The 18,453-nt window shown below is 46.2% G+C and overlaps 1 protein-coding gene across 3 annotated transcripts in view; it reads left to right on the forward strand.

Moving 5' to 3' along the window:
* Positions 1-18,453, forward strand: part of DOCK1 (dedicator of cytokinesis 1) — a 526,850-nt gene that overhangs the window by 186,327 nt on the left and 322,070 nt on the right. For all 3 annotated transcript variants that reach the window (XM_082673365.1, XM_082673366.1, XM_082673367.1), the window contains exons 26-27: positions 14,022-14,149; positions 16,140-16,235. In XM_082673365.1, the coding sequence (XP_082529491.1) occupies positions 14,022-14,149; positions 16,140-16,235 (224 nt within the window). The remainder of the gene's footprint in view (positions 1-14,021; positions 14,150-16,139; positions 16,236-18,453) is intronic.

Consider the following 18,453-nt stretch of genomic DNA (forward strand, 5'->3'; position numbering starts at 1 on the left):
AGGAAAATGAGGAGAAGAGTGTAATGAACGCCTCGCTGGGCTTCAGAACTATCAAGTCATGGTCTTGTTTTTATCTCGATGCTCCTCCTCCGGATACTTTTCTTTACATTTATTTTATTGAAGTATAGTTGCTTTACACGGTTGTATTAGTTTCTGCTGTACAGCAAAGTGATTCACTTATACATACACATATATGTGTGTGTGTATATATATATATTCTTTTTCATATTCTTTTCCATTATGGTTTATCACAGGATATTGAATATAGTTCCCTGTCCTACACAGTGGGACCTTGTTGCTTATTCATCCTGTATGTCATAGTTTGCATCTGCTAATTCCAAACTCCCAGTCCATTCCTCCCCCGCCCCGGATATTTTTTTAAAATTTATTTTATTGAAGTATAGTTGCTTTACACGGTTGTGTTAGTTTCTGCTGTACAGCAAAGTGATTCACTTAAACACACACACACACACACACACACACACACACACACATACTTTTTTTTTTTTTTTTTAAAGAAGATGTTGGGGGTAGGAGTTTATTAATTAATTTATTTTTGCTGTGTTGGGTCTTCATTTCTGTGCGAGGGCTTTCTCTAGTTGTGGCAAGCGGGGGCCCGTCTTCATCGCGGTGCACGGGCCTCTCACTATCGCGGCCTCTCTTGTTGCAGAGCACAGGCTCCAGACGCGCAGGCTTAGTAGTTGTGGCGCACGGGCCCAGTTGCTCCGCGGCATGTGGGGTCTTCCCAGACCAGGGCTCGAACCCGTGTCCCCTGCATCGGCAGGCGGATTCTCAACTACTGCGCCACCAGGGAAGCCCCTACATTCTTTTTCATATTCTTTTCTATTATGGTTTATCACAGGATTTTTAGCATAGTTCCCTGTCCTACACGGTGGGACTCGTCGTTTATCCATGCTTTATATCATAGCTTGCATCCACTAATCCCAAACTCCCAGTCCATCCCTCCCCCTGCCCCAGATATTTGGAGGCAAATCCCAGCCTTCACAGCATTTCATGAGGTTGTCTTTTCAAATGTAAGTTTGTAGTCAGAGTAACTGGCATTGTTTCAGGAAATGGAGGATGTGCAGAGGGTGGATCCCCACGTTGGAGCCGGGACCCACCTTGGCTGTCCTGGCTCCTCCTCTCCAGCTGAGGTGAAGGACTTGGGCTCATTATCATGCTGTGTGCGGACAGCCAATGAATGGGCGGTAATGGCTCCAAGCACTGTTTGGAGATGTGACTTGACTACTTGAAAGCTGGTTAAATAGATTATGTGCTTCTCAAAAAAGATGACTCTTGCATGTAATCTGCAGCATGGAGTGAGCAGATTTTCAAAGCAAGTTACGAAGAGACAGAAAGGTCAGAGCTTCCTAATTTGTACATTTGTAGCTTTGTTCCCATGTGATTATATTGTTGCCCACGTATCTAACAAAAGCTGTGAAAATTAAAGCTTAAATCCTATTATAGAAATGAAAATTTTCAATATAATTAAATTAAAATAGGCACTAGGACACCAAGGTTTGGGATTTATGCCCACACAGATATTTTACATTAATGTTATAGGAATTGGAATAAAAGAAATCAACCTTAGATACCATTAACTTTTAAATTAGTCAAGAGCATTGGACATCCTTGCAAGAAGACTTTCAGCTGAGATGGGAGTTGTGCTCTTACCCACATGGGCTGCTTTCTGCTGCAGTCCTTAACCTGAGACCTTGGGAAAGCTCATTCCAGTTAACGCTGAATTCCCTTGCCTTTCAAGATCTAGCCTTTCCATATTCTCATATTCAAAGTGACCAAAGCAATTGACAGATTTCCTTTAGAGCTTACTGTCTACTTACCTTGTGTCATAAGTTTGTTTTTGCAGAATAGTGTAAGATTTGGAGAATAAAGATTTGAAGATTTAGTGGTAAGACAGTCCCTTTGTAGTCTTGATAGTAGTTTAGTTTAATACTCTTGGTGGATTACTTTGGTTTAAGCTTACTGTTCATTGGGGCCACCTTGTTTTTTATTTTTTCTCTGGTGTTTGGAATCTAGCAGTGAGTAGGAATGGAAAATGTGCCATTCCTTCATTCTCGGGCCATTCCTGTAGCTCTTTCCTTCAATATAACAAGTAGGCTCCTTTTACAGTGTTCATCAACCTCATAAAACTTCATTTGTGTTCCATTTTTTTTCTTTTTTCCTTTAACATCTTTATTGGAATATATCTGCTCTACAATGTTGTGTTAGTTTCTGCTGTATAACAAAGTGAATCAGCTATTTGCATATGTATATCCCCATATCCCCTCCCTCTTATGGTTCCCTCCCAGCCTCCTTATCCCATCCCTCTAGGTGGTCCCAAAGCATGGAGCTGATCTCCCTGTGCTATGCAGCTGCTTCCCACTAGCTATCTGTTTTACATTTGGTAGTGTATATATGTCAGTGCCATTCTCTCACTTTGTCCCAGCTTACCCTTCCCCCTCCCCGTGTCCTCAAGTTCATTCTCTACATCTGTGTCTTTATTCCTGTCCTACCCCTAGGTTCATGAGAACCATTTGTGTTCCATTTTTTTTTTTTTTTGCAGTACGCAGGCCTCTCACTGTTGTGGCCTCTCCCGTTGCGGAGCACAGGCTCTGGACGTGCAGACCAAGCGGCCATGGCTCACGGGCCCAGCTGCTCCGCGGCATGTGGGATCTTCCCGGACCGGGGCACGAACCCGCGTCCTCTGCCTCGGCAGGCGGACTCTCAACCACTGCACCACCAGGGAAGCCCTGTGTTCCATTTTTGAACAATACAGAGCTCCTTAAAAATGTAGGCCTGGAGAGCTCAAATAATTTTCCTCATTCTTATTTTCAAGGTGAATGATTCTTCCAGTTGTCAAGCAGAGTAAAATTCTCCTTTTTGATGGTGGAAACATTAGTTACAGCCGCTCTTTAAAACCTGAGGGCAAAGCCCAGATGCCTATTGGGGCTAGCTAGTAGGAATTAGCAAAGTCAGATTTCTAGACCGTTTTCACTGTGATTCGATCCAAGATTTTATATCTCTAAAATAATTACCCTGTCAATCAATTTGTTGTGCTTTAAGTTGTAGAAAGAAAAGCTGTGTGTTTAATACAGACCTATAGTAAAATATACCTTCTTAATGCTTTGGATCGATGAATAAATCAAAATAAAATCTCCTGAGCTTCTCCACTGTGGAGAATGGAGAGGTATTTCTCTTACTAAAAGGGTTCTTAAACCCAGACGTACTCTGTAGTAGTTTTTGTTAACTTGATGGATGCTTTTCACAGAAAGAAAAATTGGGGTTGGGACCCTCATATGCCGTAATTACTTAATGTACCACTCGTATAGCATTTTGGAATACTTTAATTAGAGAGTTGTGCTGAAGACTTCTAATGAACGTTACCAGCTGTGAACCCCAAAGTTGCTTAATTCTTTAAGTAATGATGGAGTATGAATACAATTTTCTCCTCTTTTTTTCGTGCCCTGAGAAAATTTTAATCTTTATCTGTAAAGTACTGTACCTTTTTCATCCCTCATTCTGTATGTCACTCTGTAGCTTTCATTATATGTGTTTTTGAAAAGATCATTTGTTAAAACAGTGCAGCCTTTTTAGAAATGGCCTAATGAATCTAGGAGGGTGAACTCAATTTCAGTTTCTTAATTATATCCATTCCAATTCCATTGTAATTTGTTGAGTACCTACCATGTGCTCAGGACTGTTGGTTAGCAAGTTTGATTCCTCTGAGAATGGCTTCAGAGCCATCAGTTTAAAAATGCATAATTGGAAAAGAGTAATTTTCTTAATTTACAGATAACGACCCAGGAGTTAAGTAGCAAGTCCTAGTCTGCAAGTAAAATCCCAGGCAGGGAGCTGTCCACCACCACCGTGGTGCTGATTAGGGAGTTGTCTTGTTACAAATCCACCCCCTACTCTTTTCATAAGCTGTTTCACATCCAGCATAAGAGTTATGCATTCTGAAAACTGAATTCACTTCAAGTGCCATATGGAACACGATAAAGTACAAGTATGTGAATAAATAAACACATAAATAGGTTAAACATAAATAAACCATGTAGTGTTGTGTTCATGTGCTTATGGAGTTTTCATAGTCTTCTCTTCTCTTTCTGTGTGATCATATCGACAGTGCCAAGTTCCTCAGGCTGTAGTTGGTCTAACCTTTATCATAGGTTAGCCTTTATCATAGGCCCTCTGTTCTGCACCCACCTCTGAGTGGACTCCTGTCCCTGTCGCTTGATACTGGGGACATGAGAGCAGTCTTAGAAGAGGCTGCCTTGGTTGTCCCATACCCAGTCATGCTCACATTGGCACTGGGACGGCAGGTCTCTGAGTCTCCCCAGTTCATGGTTCCTTCCCGGCCCCAAGCTTAGCTCTGTATGTGCACCGTGTTGCGTACAGAAACTTGCCTGGGACAGTTGGAGGAGCCCCAGGTCAGCCTGCAGTCTCCTATGTTCTCCTTCTAGACCCTACTTTTTTCTGTTGCGTAAACCCCTCCCTGAGGGCCCAGTCCTTCCCTCAAGGTGAAGCGGACAGACCATATGATTTTGACGTTGTTTTTTAAACTGTAGAGCTCAGTATGGGGGCAAGCAGTAGAGGAGTGTGTGCTGGGCCACACTGGCCAAAACCTGTGTTCTTGGTTAGCTTCACGCTCTTGGGTAAAAGCATGCACACGACTCCCCAGCTCTGTTTTCCTCTCTTTGTTTTCTCATCCTCCACGTGGTAAGATTCTGCCCAAGGATAGGCAGACCCGTCGAATTCCTCTCAAATGTACCAAGCCACCTCCTTAAATGCATTTCCATCCAGAGGATAGATTCCTGGTCTGACCAGTACTTTCCACACTATCTTCCCTGGCATTTTGTTTGAGTCTTTCTAATATTTTCATCTGCTTTTAAATGGGACTCATTTTAGACTTTTCTCCATTGGTTCTTCTTCCATTTCTTTTTTCTGACAAAGTATTTATTATTATGATACTAGTGGCTGGTTCACCTCTATGATTATACTTCTCCAAACTACAGGATACAAACTATCTGCTGCCCCACTCCGTTCTTTCAACAGATGACACACTTTTTACGAGGCCCGGTGGCTTCATCCAGAAGATGTGTCTTTGACCAGCTTCTTTTTCCTATTGTTCCACAATCTGTATCTTGCCATGTTCACTTCCAATTTCCAGGATACTTTTAATTGCTCTGTCACTCAATTAAAATTTTGTGACATTGGGTACCTCAGAGCTGACAGGCAGATTATCTTATTTCTGATCATTTCAGCACTGAGCCAAGTGGTGCTGAGAATCTTCTTACCAGAATACTTACAGAGGTACTACCTGTAGGTAGGAATCGAAACACAGTGCAGGGCAGTTGTATTTACTCCATTTTACAGACAAAGAAACTGAAGTTCAGAAAGGAGAACTGACATACTTAGGGTTACTTGATGTGAATTGATCCTACTGGTTCTGCTCATGATCACAGCTTACTTAAAGTGAATGAAAGTAATTCTTGGAAAAGTTTAATCTGCATTAGACCTGTAAAGATACCTGAGTCATACATGTTGACACACACGTGCACATGCGTGGGTCAGAGGAGCTCTGGCTTCAGGATCAGGCATCTGACTCTGGCTCAGCTGCTTCCTGGTCCCTATTCTGGCTCCTGGCTCCCACATCTGTAAAAGTTGGACACGAGTAGATTGCTCCCGTGATCCCTTCCATTGCTGGCTCTGTTTTCTTTATTTCTGGTGTTTAAAGATTTGCATGGAAGGAGAGAATTATTTGAACAAATCGAATCATGTGGGTGCCGAGTTCTTAGATCGTTGAAAAGTAAGACGACTGTATAAGACGAATAGCAAACCTCCCCCATTTGCGGGGCTCGTACTGTTTAACTCGCATTGAAAGCGTTCATCTGGGTCTCAGTTCTGTGTAACAGGCTCAAGGTTATTAAATGCACTTTATGGATCATTTGTTTAATGTAACCAAACTAAAAACTAAGAAGCACATTATTTAGTGTTCATAAAATGAAAGTTTTAAATGGACAGATTCATTCTTACTTTGATGTAGAGCTGTAATGGAGTTATAGACGGATATTCTGCTTGGACATTTATAAGCTGATAATACCTGTTGAATACCTTTTATAAAGATTAATATTTTTTACTCTGTGCCCATTACCAGAGCATTAATCATAATGGCTTCAGCCTGCACAGCTGAGGATGAACAGATGTGCAATCATTGCTGTCTGTAATCATAGTGGATCACACTGGGAAAGGGGGTGCGGAAGGCTGGCTGGTGTGTTGCAGGACCTCTGATCCCCACGGCTGATTTGCGTGGAGTCTGAGCCCATGGGCTGCCTGCTCCGGGCTGTCAGCATTCCCTTCTGTGCACGGCAGCGAAAACCAGGACAACCCAACCGTGCTGGCTGGTTTTCGCTTCCTTGTGGGGTCAGGCCTGTGCCTTGACTCAGACTACCAGGCACTGATGAGGCCTGCAGTCCTGTACGTGTGAAGAGGATCTGACAGGAGGAAGCTGTGGCCTTGATTCTCCTTCCAGAGATGAACACTGGTTTATTAAAATGAGAAATCGCACAAGAGGTCTGTAACATCTGCTTCCTAGCATACTCCGAGACTGCGCTGTCCAACCGAGTTAGAATGCCAGCTACGTATGTAATTGATAATTTTATACAGTCCACAGTAAGAAAAAAAAGTACAAAGCAGTTGGTGACATTAATTTTAATAATATATTTTATCTGAAATATCATGTCAACATGACTTTGATCTAAATAGGACAACTGGCATGTTTTACATTCTTGATTCATACGAAGTCTCTGAAATCCATGTGGTTTTCACATTTATCCCCATCTCAATTTGGATGCTATATTTTCATCACAGATGCTTGGTCTTAACATTTAATATAATTTACCAGTGAAAAGTAGACCTACATACCCGAGTTGTTCCCGTTGTTCCAAACAGTGGTTAACAATAACTGAATCAGATGTCTTTTTTTTCCATTTAAGTTAAAATAGTGCATAAAATTAACTGAAATGGGAAATTCTACTCCTCAGCTGCTAGCTACATTTCAGGGGTTCACTGGCTACCCTACTGGATAGCAAACTCTAAGGCATTAGTTTTCTGTGTGTACTTTGTTGAAAAGGCTGACTGCATAATAGTGTTATTTCTGTGACTGTTACTGACAGCTGCTAGTTACTGAGTGCTTACTACTTGCCAGACACACACATTATATCATCTAATTCTCACAGTAAACCCGAGGGGTTAACAATATCAGGCCTATTTTGCAAAGAAGGACAATTAAGGATTTTAGAGAATTTAAGTCACTCGCCTGAGATTCAAGGCAAAGAGTGAGCAAGGTGGATTTTATGATTTCCTGTGTGCACGGGTAAACTGAACTTTAGTGAGGCCAAAAGGCTGTTCCAAAATCAAAAAGACTGTTAGTCCCAAACTCCCACTTTGTCCCTCCCCTCTCCCTCCCCTTTGGCAACCATAAGTTTGTTTTCTATGTCTGTGAGTCTTGGGATTAACAGAACTACACTACTATGTATAAAATAGGTAAACGACAAGGACCTTGTGATAAGCAATATCTTGTAATAACCTATAATGGAAAGCAGTCTGAAAAAGGTTAGATATGTGTATAACTGAATCACTGTGCTGTATACCGGAAACTAACACATCATTGTAAATCAGCTCTACTCCAATTAAAAAGCCAACAAACAAAATCGAATAGACCCAGGTTCCTGGACTTCCAGTCAGGTATTTGTTGCAGCTGTTTTCCATGTGTTTATCTATGGGTAGTTTATTTGAAATGTGTTTTCTTTTTAAAATATAAGGGTTTGTTTGTTTGATTGTTTTTCTTTCTTTTTTTTTCTTTTCTCTTTTTTTTCCTTGAGTGGGGGGATTGTCAGGTTCCTGGGCCATCTGTTTTGAACAAAATGGGACAATTGGCACAAATCATGCTAGAGAAATGACATTCTGTTCATGGAGAAGGGTATTCAGGACACTGAGTTGGGACACTTAGAATATGACAGGAGATTCCTCTTCCTTGGATGCTTTAAAACAGCTCATTGCAGGCGTGAGTGTGTGTGTGTGAGTGTGTGGTGTGAGTGTGTATGGTGTGTGTGGTGTGTGTGTGTGTGGTGTGAGTGTGTGAGAGTGTGTGGTGTTTGTGTGAATGTGTATGGTGTGTGTGGTGTGTGTGAGTGTGGGGTGTGTGTGTGTGTGTGTGTGTGAGTGTGTGTGGTGTGAGAGAGTGTGTGTGTGTGTGAGTGTGGGGGGGTAGTAGCTTCCTCTGTGCTCTTAATTTTTTGTCTTGACTTACAATAAAATTTCGGGATCTCTAGTGTTATTCCGAACTTGTGTCCCACTACTTCTTGAAAAACAAACTTGAAGGAGCTGAAATGCAGAGTGGGGACGTCCTTTGTAGAGTGAGGTTTGTTCTGCTTTGGTTGCGGGCTGCTGGGTGGCTGGGACGGCACCAGGAGGTGGACCTGCTTCTCACTGCAGACTCTCCTGTGATAACCCTGCACCTGTAATCACAGTGACCCCAGACCACTGCTCACGTGCGGGTGCGAGCACACACACGCTCACACACACGTGTGCCCGTGCGCCTGAACACTGCTGTCCGGATCGGCTTGGACACCATCCAGTGAAACTGAGCCACCAGAAAGGCAGGAGCGATCTTGCTATGGTTGCTTTGTCCCTCTGGCGTCTTCCTGGGACGCGACGGGGCAGCCCTCGGCTGCAGGTCCTTCCTCGACGGATAGGAGCAAAGTGCTAGGTTTACGCATGAAAAAGGACAAAAAGTCCTATGGACAAAAGTCCTATGCAGCAGCTGTCCTGCTGGGAAGAGCGCGCTTCTCCACACGAGCGCATGCATGCATGCATGCATGCACACACACACACGGTTGCACACGTGCTTGAAGTCACTGCACACACGTGTGCACGCATGGACACACACACTTCCACTGTCAGGTCTTAGTGTATGTGTGAGGGCTACTCCCATGGATGAGAACAAGACCTCTGCTCTCACGGAGACTGTGTCCCAGGAAGGAGAAACAGGTCACAGAGCTAGTCGTAATTTCCAGCAGTCCCAGAGCTGGCACCTGAGGCCTGCCTGTCCCCAGGTCCGTCGGGGGGCTGAGCTGGGGCCTGCTGATCACGGCTCACCAAGAAGGTGGGTGTGTCAGCTTGGGCTGCTTCCAGCTTTGGTCCCTGCGGCCGCTGCAGGACTCTGGGGCGTTGCCATTCTTCCTGTGGGGACCTGGGACGTATTTCTGAAGGCGCTGCTGCCCTGTGACCCTCTGTCTCTGGAGGCCTGCGTGAGATGCCTGGGGTGGTCCTTGTGCCTGTAAGAAAAGCCCAGGCAAGAGGCTGCTCTGCCTGGTGACCTGGTCCCGTGATGGGCGTGTGGTCGGGGATGGGGCCCTGTCCTGGGGCCGGCGGTGTGGTCCTCCACACAGGAACGTTGGACCCTCACAAAGTCCTGCTCGTGTTGTCTTGTTTCATCCTCTCGATGAAGTAGCCTTATCCCCATGACCCGCCTTTATCGTGACCAGCCAGAGATGGGGTGGGTTATGGCGTTAGAGCTACAGTTGTCCTATGGATGTTGAAAACATCCCACATGTAAATACTATGGGTTCATCTGAAGGATTATAACAAATGAGTTTTTTATGTTCTCAGGCTAGGAGAATGAAATGTCTCTAAACGTGACAAAATGGTAGTGAAGTGTCCAAAAGTTTGGTGTCCAGAGCCTCAGAGGAGGCTGGGTAGCAAATGCACAGAGTGATCGCAGAGCCCTGGGCTGGGTGGGGGGTGGGCGCTCGCACCAGGCAGCCGAGGATGGCTGACAGCATCCCTCCCCGGGGAGGATGGACAGGGCGGCCATCACTTCCCTCTCCCTGGAGTAATTCTGACAGATGACACCAACACACTCGGTTACTTCTGAGAACGGTGAAGTCCACACCTGCCTGTCCAGCGTGACAGATAAATGAGGCCATATGGAATGGACTTTGGCCAGGGCATATGGGTTGCCAGGGCCTACAGAGCCATTTCTGCAAGCTCTGAGTCCAGAGCTGCGTTCCCTGATCCTCTAGGGCTGTTTGTGGACACACGCCTGCTCCCGCGCTGGCCTAGCAAGCCCACTTGGCCTTCTGCCGCTGTTGGGTCCCTCCCAGGCTTGCTTCAGACAAGGCTTTGCTAAGCCTCCGTTGTCATGTTTTCCTTGGTCATGTGGTCAGGGTCTGTTTTTACCTGCTCAGCTCTTCGTGGCTCTTACTTCTCCCACTGACATGTCTTGGAAACTAGACTTATCCCCAGAACGGTGGTGGCAGTGATAGGCATGACCGCGCGGACAGGGTGGCCGAGGGCTCACCCCCCGTTGAGGTCACACTGGGTGATGTGTTTCAGGTGGGAGGGAAAGAGGACTCATCCTGGAGATGTCCTGCCTGGGACCTTGAGGCTGAACACAGGCGGGGCTGCACGCAGCCAGCTCTGCCAGGGGACCTCTCCTGCCCCTTGGGTGCTGGGAGCTGGGAGTGTAGCCCCTACTGTGGATGTTGTGCTGTGGTGTGGAAGGTCAACAGAGCTACTGGGGCGGATGTAACTTGCGAACGTCAGGATTGTGTAGGAAAGACATTGGATTTGGGATGCTTGTGGAGTTCGTGTATGCAGTGGGTCAGCATTTTGGGCAGCTGCATTTTCAGGCTGGGTTCACTGCACGTGGTCATTTTCCTGTGGCATGTCCCTTGGACTGGCTTTGTCCCTGGGCGGCTCTTTGTGCCTGGGCTCCCCCATCCCCTGCACGCTGGCAGCCCGTCTCGGCTTGGGAGCACTTCCATCACAAGTTCAAGGGGCTGTGGCATTCAGAGAGATGCTCTCCATGGGGTCCTGTGTTCACCCTTGGCGTCACAGGAAGGGTTGGGTGGGAAGATAAGGGAATCATGTGATGGCCCGTGACATCCAGGAGCACCAATGTGGAGAGACTGCCTGGTCCCCATGGGACAGCGCCGCCTCCTTGCGCTGTGCTCTCACTCCCTCACCTTCGGCGACCCCTGACAACATAGTCATCCAAGCCCGGCTGGCCCCTGTCCGGAAGATATGCAGCACTTCAGCATGTCTGCGTTACCCCTGCCTATGTATTGGTTACTGTAATGGTGACATCAACAAGTAAATGCATATACTCATATATTCATTGGACAAAACTCAATCTGGAAAAATGGAGTTGCTATCAGTTCCTTTTCTAGGGATTAAATCAAGATGGAGCTTGAAAAAGCCTTAGCGTGAGCTTCCTACATGCGGTCCCCTGGAGGGCAGAGGAGCGGAAGGGCGTGTGCGGTTTCTGCACCTCCCCCTGAGCTGCCTCGCGCCTCCAGCCCCATGCCTTCTTTATCTTGTACTTCTTGGGAAAGTCTTCTAAGCAAGTCTCTGCATACGTTCAGGAACCATTCCGATGTTGCATGCTTATTCTTTCCTTATATTCAGAAAACTCAGGAAACATTAATGCACAACTTGCTTTTAGGTATCATTAACTTTGGAAGTCCTAAAGTGTAAAATTCTAAAAACAAGCACAGGATATTTAAAGTTCCCGAGCTCTGCTGTCTTTTCTCTCGTGCACTGCATTTTAAAGGGACCTACAGCGGCTGGGCTGGTTTCACCATCCAGAACTGGTGTTGTCAGCAGACAGTTCACGTTGGGGGATGGATGGTGCTGGAGTTAAACAGGATTTCCCAACAGGAAGAGACAATTAGTAACTGCATTTCATCTCGAATCTTATTTGTGTCTGGTTCATTATTTTTCTTTGATTTTTCTGAACATTCTTTCTATTGTCTATTCTAAAAAACAAATGAAAACCCAAGTGATCTTTGATCCTTAGACCCCAGTGTGCCTTTATTTCACAGCCGTGCTTTCCGGAGCCGTGTCTGTGCTCCTATTTTCGTCTTCTCATCCCACTCCAGGAAGCTGCCTTGAGAAGGACTCCATCTGCTTTTATTTATTTCTTCTTTAATTTTATTTTTTTTCGATCTTTGGGCTGCACTGCACGGCACGTGGAATAGTTAGTTCCCTGACCAGAGATCGAACCTGCGCCCCTGCATTGGCAGCGTGGACTCTTAACCACTGGACCGCCAGGGAATTCTCCTCGGTGTGCTTTTTATTGTCACATCCCAGGGCTGTGCTTTTCTACCCGTTCTTGCCACCATATTTGGCCACGCTGGCCACCTGCCCTCCCTTGGTTTGGGTGATGTCATTCATCTCTGCGTCAGCCCACATCTTTCCTCGCTCCGTCTTCTGTTCTAATACCAACATCCTGACTGCTGTTCACAGTTTTCCCTTCTCATTCTACACATTCCTCTTTGATGGTCTTATTCACATACTTGGCATTTATTATGGTCTAGGGCTGTTGCTTCTTCAGTCTGTAAGGCTGGAAATCTCTAAGGTCTAGAACCCTCTCTCCATGTGCCTACTAGATGAGGCCGCTTGGAGGTCCAGCAGCAACTCAGATTCAACGTGTCCAGAACCTGGTCCTTTTCTCTGCCCTTAAGCACCCTTCTGTCCCCAGTTTCCTCTCCTTGGATGGCATCACATGGTGCCTTGGATGAACTTGTCACGCAAACGCTGGGTGCTGTGTTTGACTCTCCTTGAGCCCCCACCCTCCTCTCCACTTCATCACCTGCCACTGTGGTCAGCCTGCCTCCCGTTTGCTTTTGTTCAAGGCCTCTTCTTTCAAACTTGCCACTGAAGCAGGAGGTCAGGCCTTTACTGTGTCTTGCCTGGACTATTGCATTAGCTAACCTGTCCAGTAATGAGCCTCCCATCTCCACTGCCCTACCTGGCGCTGTCACGGCTGCTGTCTCTGGCCTTTTGATCTGATCATGTCCCTTCCCTGTCAGCATCTTCCAGTTCTCCACCTCTTTCTGTCTCATCCATCACGTTCAGGATGAAATCCAGCTGCCCGTCTGGTCTTTTATTCTGCTTCTCCTCTCCCCACCCTCCTGTCTACTTGACTTTGTGAATAGGGTTCCTTTTCCTGGATGGCGCCCCCACTTTGTGGGAAATTCTGATTCCTCTTCCCAGCAGGTGAACGTATTACCTCCTTAACTTTCACCTCCAAGGTCAATACCTGCTCCCAGCGCCCCCTCCCTCATTAGCCCAGGGGTCTGGGAGACCAAAGAGGGGCTGGGGCTCTTCACCACTATCTGTATCACATCATAAGAGCAAGTACCCTGTCCTGAGCATCTCACCTGTGCCAGGCCCAGGCCTTCTTGCCTCACCTTGCAGGAGTACATTGTACCTCAAACCTGTGAGTAGCTAGTGCCACTGTGCCCATGTTAGCAATGCGGAAACCGAGGCTCAGAGAGGTAACTAGCTCTGCCCGAGATAACCGTGCAAGGAAGCCAATGGAATTTAAACCCAGGCAACCTCACTCCAGAGCCTGAGCTCTCAGCCCCCTGCAGACTGTCCCTCTGCAGATGTGAGCCCAGCAGAAAGTTGTCCCTGAGTGGGTAAACATTAAGTGGGGAATTTAGTAAGCTATGAACCGGCTAAGCTCAGGAAACTTCGGGAGGTATATGGGAGCAGGAAGGAACCATGCTCTGGTCTTCCTAGGAAATAATAAGAAGAGCTGCAATTCAAATCATTTTTGTTGTAACAAGTATTTCTTCTAAAGTTGCAAATCAGTAAATTTACAGTTCAGCACAGAAATTAGTTAAAACCCCAGCATGCTTGTTGGCATTTGTGTCTATGTACGTACTGTTGGATATATGTGAATATGTATTTATATGTTTGTTTGTGAACTATCGTTGTATATTTACATGGTGACACACACACATATGCGTGCACACGTGAGTGAATTATTTTATAAGAAAACAAGTGATTTCCTCCCAGTCAAGTAGTCTGACCCCCTCCAGATGTCAGTTTCACATTGCAATGTAAATGTAACATGCAGTGTCACAAGCTAGGAGAACAAGCTTCTAGCAAGCAGAGTTGCATCTTGGTGGGTCTCCTGCTGACTGGCAACCCGGTGTCCCCTGCAGACTGCAGAGAGATCCTGCTTCCCATGATGACGGATCAGCTCAAGTACCATCTGGAGAGACAGGAAGATCTGGAGGCCTGCTGCCAGCTGCTCAGCAACATCCTGGAGGTTCTGTACAGGAAGGACGTGGTGAGTAATGGCAGGGCTACCTCTGTGGACCCTGCAGCAAGTGTGGGCCTGCGATCCCCAGGGGCCCCAGCCTCCCAGGACCAAGTCATATTTGATTCAGTTAAAAAAGTATGGCCGGGGGCTTCCCTGGTGGTGCAGTGGTTGGGAGTCCGCCTGCCGATGCAGGGAACACGGGTTCGTGACCCGGTCCGGGAAGATCCCACATGCCACGGAGCGGCTGGGCCCGTGAGCCATGGCCGCTGAGCCTGCGCGTCCGGAGCCTGTGCTCCGCAACGGGGGAGGCCACAGCAGTGAGAGGCCCGCGTACAGCAAAAAAAAAAAAAAAAAAAAAAAAAAATATGGCCTGAATTTTAAGGGTTATCCTTTCTTTTTCTCTCTCTAGAGTTGCATCCTCAAATTATTTTTTATTTATGTGTAAAGCATGATGATTATATTACCATGTGTGCTTTTCAGCACTGAAGATACTGTTTTATGTTTGTTTCCTATGACTTCTCAGCTAAGTGACTCCCAAGACTTAGATTTGATATTTAAGGTCAAAGGCTTTGATATTAAAAATTAGAAATAAACAACAGGAGGCTAATTGCCTGCTTTCTTTCAATTATTATTTTATATTTAATAAATAGATAATATTATTATTTTATACACGCACATAGTAGTTGTTGGTTGTTTTAAGTGCGTCTGAGAGTTTTGAGAAGAGCAGTTCTCTGCCCCTTTTCCTGGGTTCCTCCCCCCACAGGCAGTTTTTTCCTGTGCTTTCTTGGCAGTTTTTTTTTAAAATGGTATTTCCTTTTGCATTTCTCAATTGTATGCTTATTCCACGGACCTTCTGTCTTAATCAAAAGCTGGTGCAAGCACACATGGAAACATCTGACCCTGTGCTTCTGCGACCCCATTGTACCCAGCACAATCATTTGGGCACACGTGTGCACACATATGTAAAGACATTGGTTCTCCAGGTGTGTCTGGACAGGTGTACAGGGCCATGTCTGTCTCTGCCTCTAGCAGTGTGTCTGCCTCTAGCAGTGGCCAGATGGGCCAGGATTTTAAGTCGGCAGGATTTGCTCTTAGCTCTTCCCCACGTGACCTCCTGCCACCTCCCCAGTCCACACACACACACACACACACACACACACACACGTGCACGTGCACGCGCATGCACGCACCTGTCCTGCCCACTTCCTTGCTGCACCTGCTCATTCTCTCAGAGCCTGGGTGTTGCCCTTGAAGAAGGAGATAAGGTAAAGTGATTCATTGGGATGGTGGCTGCATCCGCTCTTCCCGGGCTTTGCCTTTGAAAGATGTTGGAAGCCTTAACCCAAAGGCCAGCCTCCAGGGGTCCCATGCCAGGCCTTTTCCTTTTCTTATCAGATGAAAGGTTGGGAGTAAAGAGGTTGTGTGGCCAAGCCTCACAGAGGAGGTGGTGCCTGCCTGGCCTGTGCGGAAGCATCTAGAAAGCCCATTTAAACACGTTCAAAGTTCATGAAGAAGAATCGGCAGTCCCATCACACACAAAATAAAGGAGCAAATTCTTACTGATAGAAGGTTCTGTGGCACTCTGAATTTTAAGTAAACATTCAATTCCATGTGATTGTGCCCACATTATTGGGACCTGACATGCAGAGCCATCTATGGTTGTTATCTCAGCCTTCCATTTACAAGTGGCCAAGTGTCTTTAGAAAACTCACTGGTGAGCTAATCAGGGATCATAAACATTATATTGTTTAAACAGAGTTGCTTTTATTTTTAAGGTTTGCTTCAATTAAATTACTATGATTATATAACACATTATCATTAATGGACTATAATTAATAAAATGCCTTGAGTTTTCTTCGTGAAGGCTTTTGCCTCTGACGGGCCATTTTTCATCTCGTTAAGCGTTGTAATTGATTTACTCTTTACAGGATAAATGGATTCAGTGACAGCCGCGGGACGGGCATGTTAATGACTGTCTTAGGTGGTGGTATATTTACACTGGTGTGTCCTCCTGCAGGGACCAACTCAGAGGCATGTCCAGATTATCATGGAGAAGCTTCTCCGGACAGTGAACCGAACCGTCATTTCCATGGGACGGGATTCTGAACTCATCGTAAGTGCTCGGTGACACGCTTGTGGGTTTCATTGTGCCTGACAGCATCTTTCCCGGGAAAGTCATTCACTCTCAAGCCCGAAATTCCATGTGGTTCTTTCCCACCTGCCTTTTGAAACTAACCATGTTGTACAACGATACAGCAAGCAGTGGGGATGCATTTATTTACAGTCTAGTAGGTTAAAGGTACTCATTGCCACGACTCCATAAGTCAGTGTCAAAGTTGAAGAGTAACAAACCAACATTTGGTTCTAGTTTTCTCATTGCTTACTTCTAGCAAAGGATGTGTATGTTCTTCTAAGTCCTCATTCTTCTGGCAGATTCTTTCTACGTATTTACATTTAAGATGCCATTAATAAAATTTTATGAAGGGCCTTAAAAAGGAATTGAGGCCCTCCGACTTCGCTGTTTTGTGTCTACTCTAAAGTATTGTAGATGTCTGTCCTGTTCAGATTGTCGAGACAAGGAGTGGTATCTGTTCTTTTTCTCAGAGTTTTAACAATAATTTAGCAAGCTTATTGCTAAAGCAAGACCGCAGCATTTTCATATTATGGTGATATTTTCCAGAGTCTGCCACTCTCCTCCTCACCATCATTATTCTTAAATATGGTTTCGTGGGCAAAAGATGCATTCGTAGGTCCCATTTAACTTCTTTCGTTTGTAGTACATGTTACCGTGTAACTGAGTTTGGTGGTTCGCATTTCAAAAAAATAGCTTTCCTAACCACAGAACAGAAAATCCAGTTGGAGTCTTCGCTGGCAGTCAGACTAGGCACATCGGTCTTCCTTGGGTGATTTTAGTTGTGTCTGTGTAGCCTGGGAACGGATCAAGTACAGTGACCCGTCTGTCTCCGTCAGGCAGCAAAGCAAGACTGGAGCACTGGGCTTGTGTCGGTTTCTGTGGCTGCATCACCGTAAAGGCTGCGGTCTGTGGTTTTGGGTGAATCACAGGAGAATAATTGCTGCCTTTGTATGTTTCCATCCAGTCAAATTGTCTAGTTTATGTCTCAGGGTTTTAGCATGTGTTATGTGCAGAGTTTCCTTTTTAAGGTGTATCTCTTTTAGGTTTGGATTATAACATGTATAAATTAGGAAATAAAATATTTCCTTGTAAATTGGCGTTGCTTGCAGTGGATTTTCCATTATTCTGTAATCATGCTCTTCATCATAACGATTCTTTTCTGTAATCTGGAAATGCTTTTGTATACGTGGGTGGAGACTGAGCCCTGTGGAGGAAGAATTGGGGTGACTCCAGGGGCACCCCCGGGGTCCGGTGTTCCCGTCTTCTTGGGGTTGTGCCCTGGGTGCCCCTGGAACACTCTCGTTGTGGAACTCAAGAGGGCTTTAAGTAGAAAGAATGAATGTGCCTTCAAGTTGAACCAAGTTTGGTGTCATTCTGCTAAGCCCCTGTTGGAACAGGCTGGAGCAGCGGGGCTGAGGTGACGTTCTGGCTGTCACGGAGTCACAGTGAGCGTGTTGGGCACTCACGATGGGCAGATGGAGAACATGGCCGACGTGGAGGCCAGTGAACTGGTGAGATGTTTCTGTCTCTGGTTAGCGGTGTGTTCACTTGGGTTATAAGCCCACCCTGGCCAGCAGTTGAACTGGGGAGAGGAGGGCGGGGAGGAAGCCCATAACGGTTTGGATGGGACCTTAGCCTGGGGCCAGATTGTAAGACATGCTTGCAGCTCAGTCATAGTTTCTAGAATGGAGCGTGGTAACTTCTCTCAGACCACGTGGTCCTGGAGGCCTTTGGGAAATTTCTCACATCTCAGACATAGTGATAATAGCGGCGCAAGTAATAGCTGCTCTCACCGAGCACTTGTGGACGTGCTGGGCACTGTGTAATGAACGGAGGGTCCTCACTTAACCCTCCGCTTCATCGTGCATAGGCCGCTGCAGAAATGCCTTGCAGAGAGATGGGAAACGGTCCCAGACCCACAGCTAGCGTGGCGGCGCTTGCGGGGAGCCCGGGCTGGCGCCAGAGCTGGCTTTCCTTGGTGTCTTCTGTGAGACTGAGACTCACGGTGCTGATCTCAGTGCTGGTCCAGGAGGCCCAGAGGAGGGCTCGGAATTCCTCCTGGTTCGGCATCGTAGTTAGTGCGGCAGCCGCCCAGGGCAATAAGCACCTTTTGTCCTTTGCCACCTTCAGTCGTTTTCGTGGACCAAATGTCAGGATGTCCTGGAGGAAGACGGGCCAGACCATGGATCGGTTGCCC

Source organism: Grampus griseus (assembly GCF_964374135.1).
Source record: "Grampus griseus genome assembly, chromosome: 16".
Taxonomy (NCBI): Eukaryota; Metazoa; Chordata; class Mammalia; order Artiodactyla; family Delphinidae; genus Grampus; species Grampus griseus.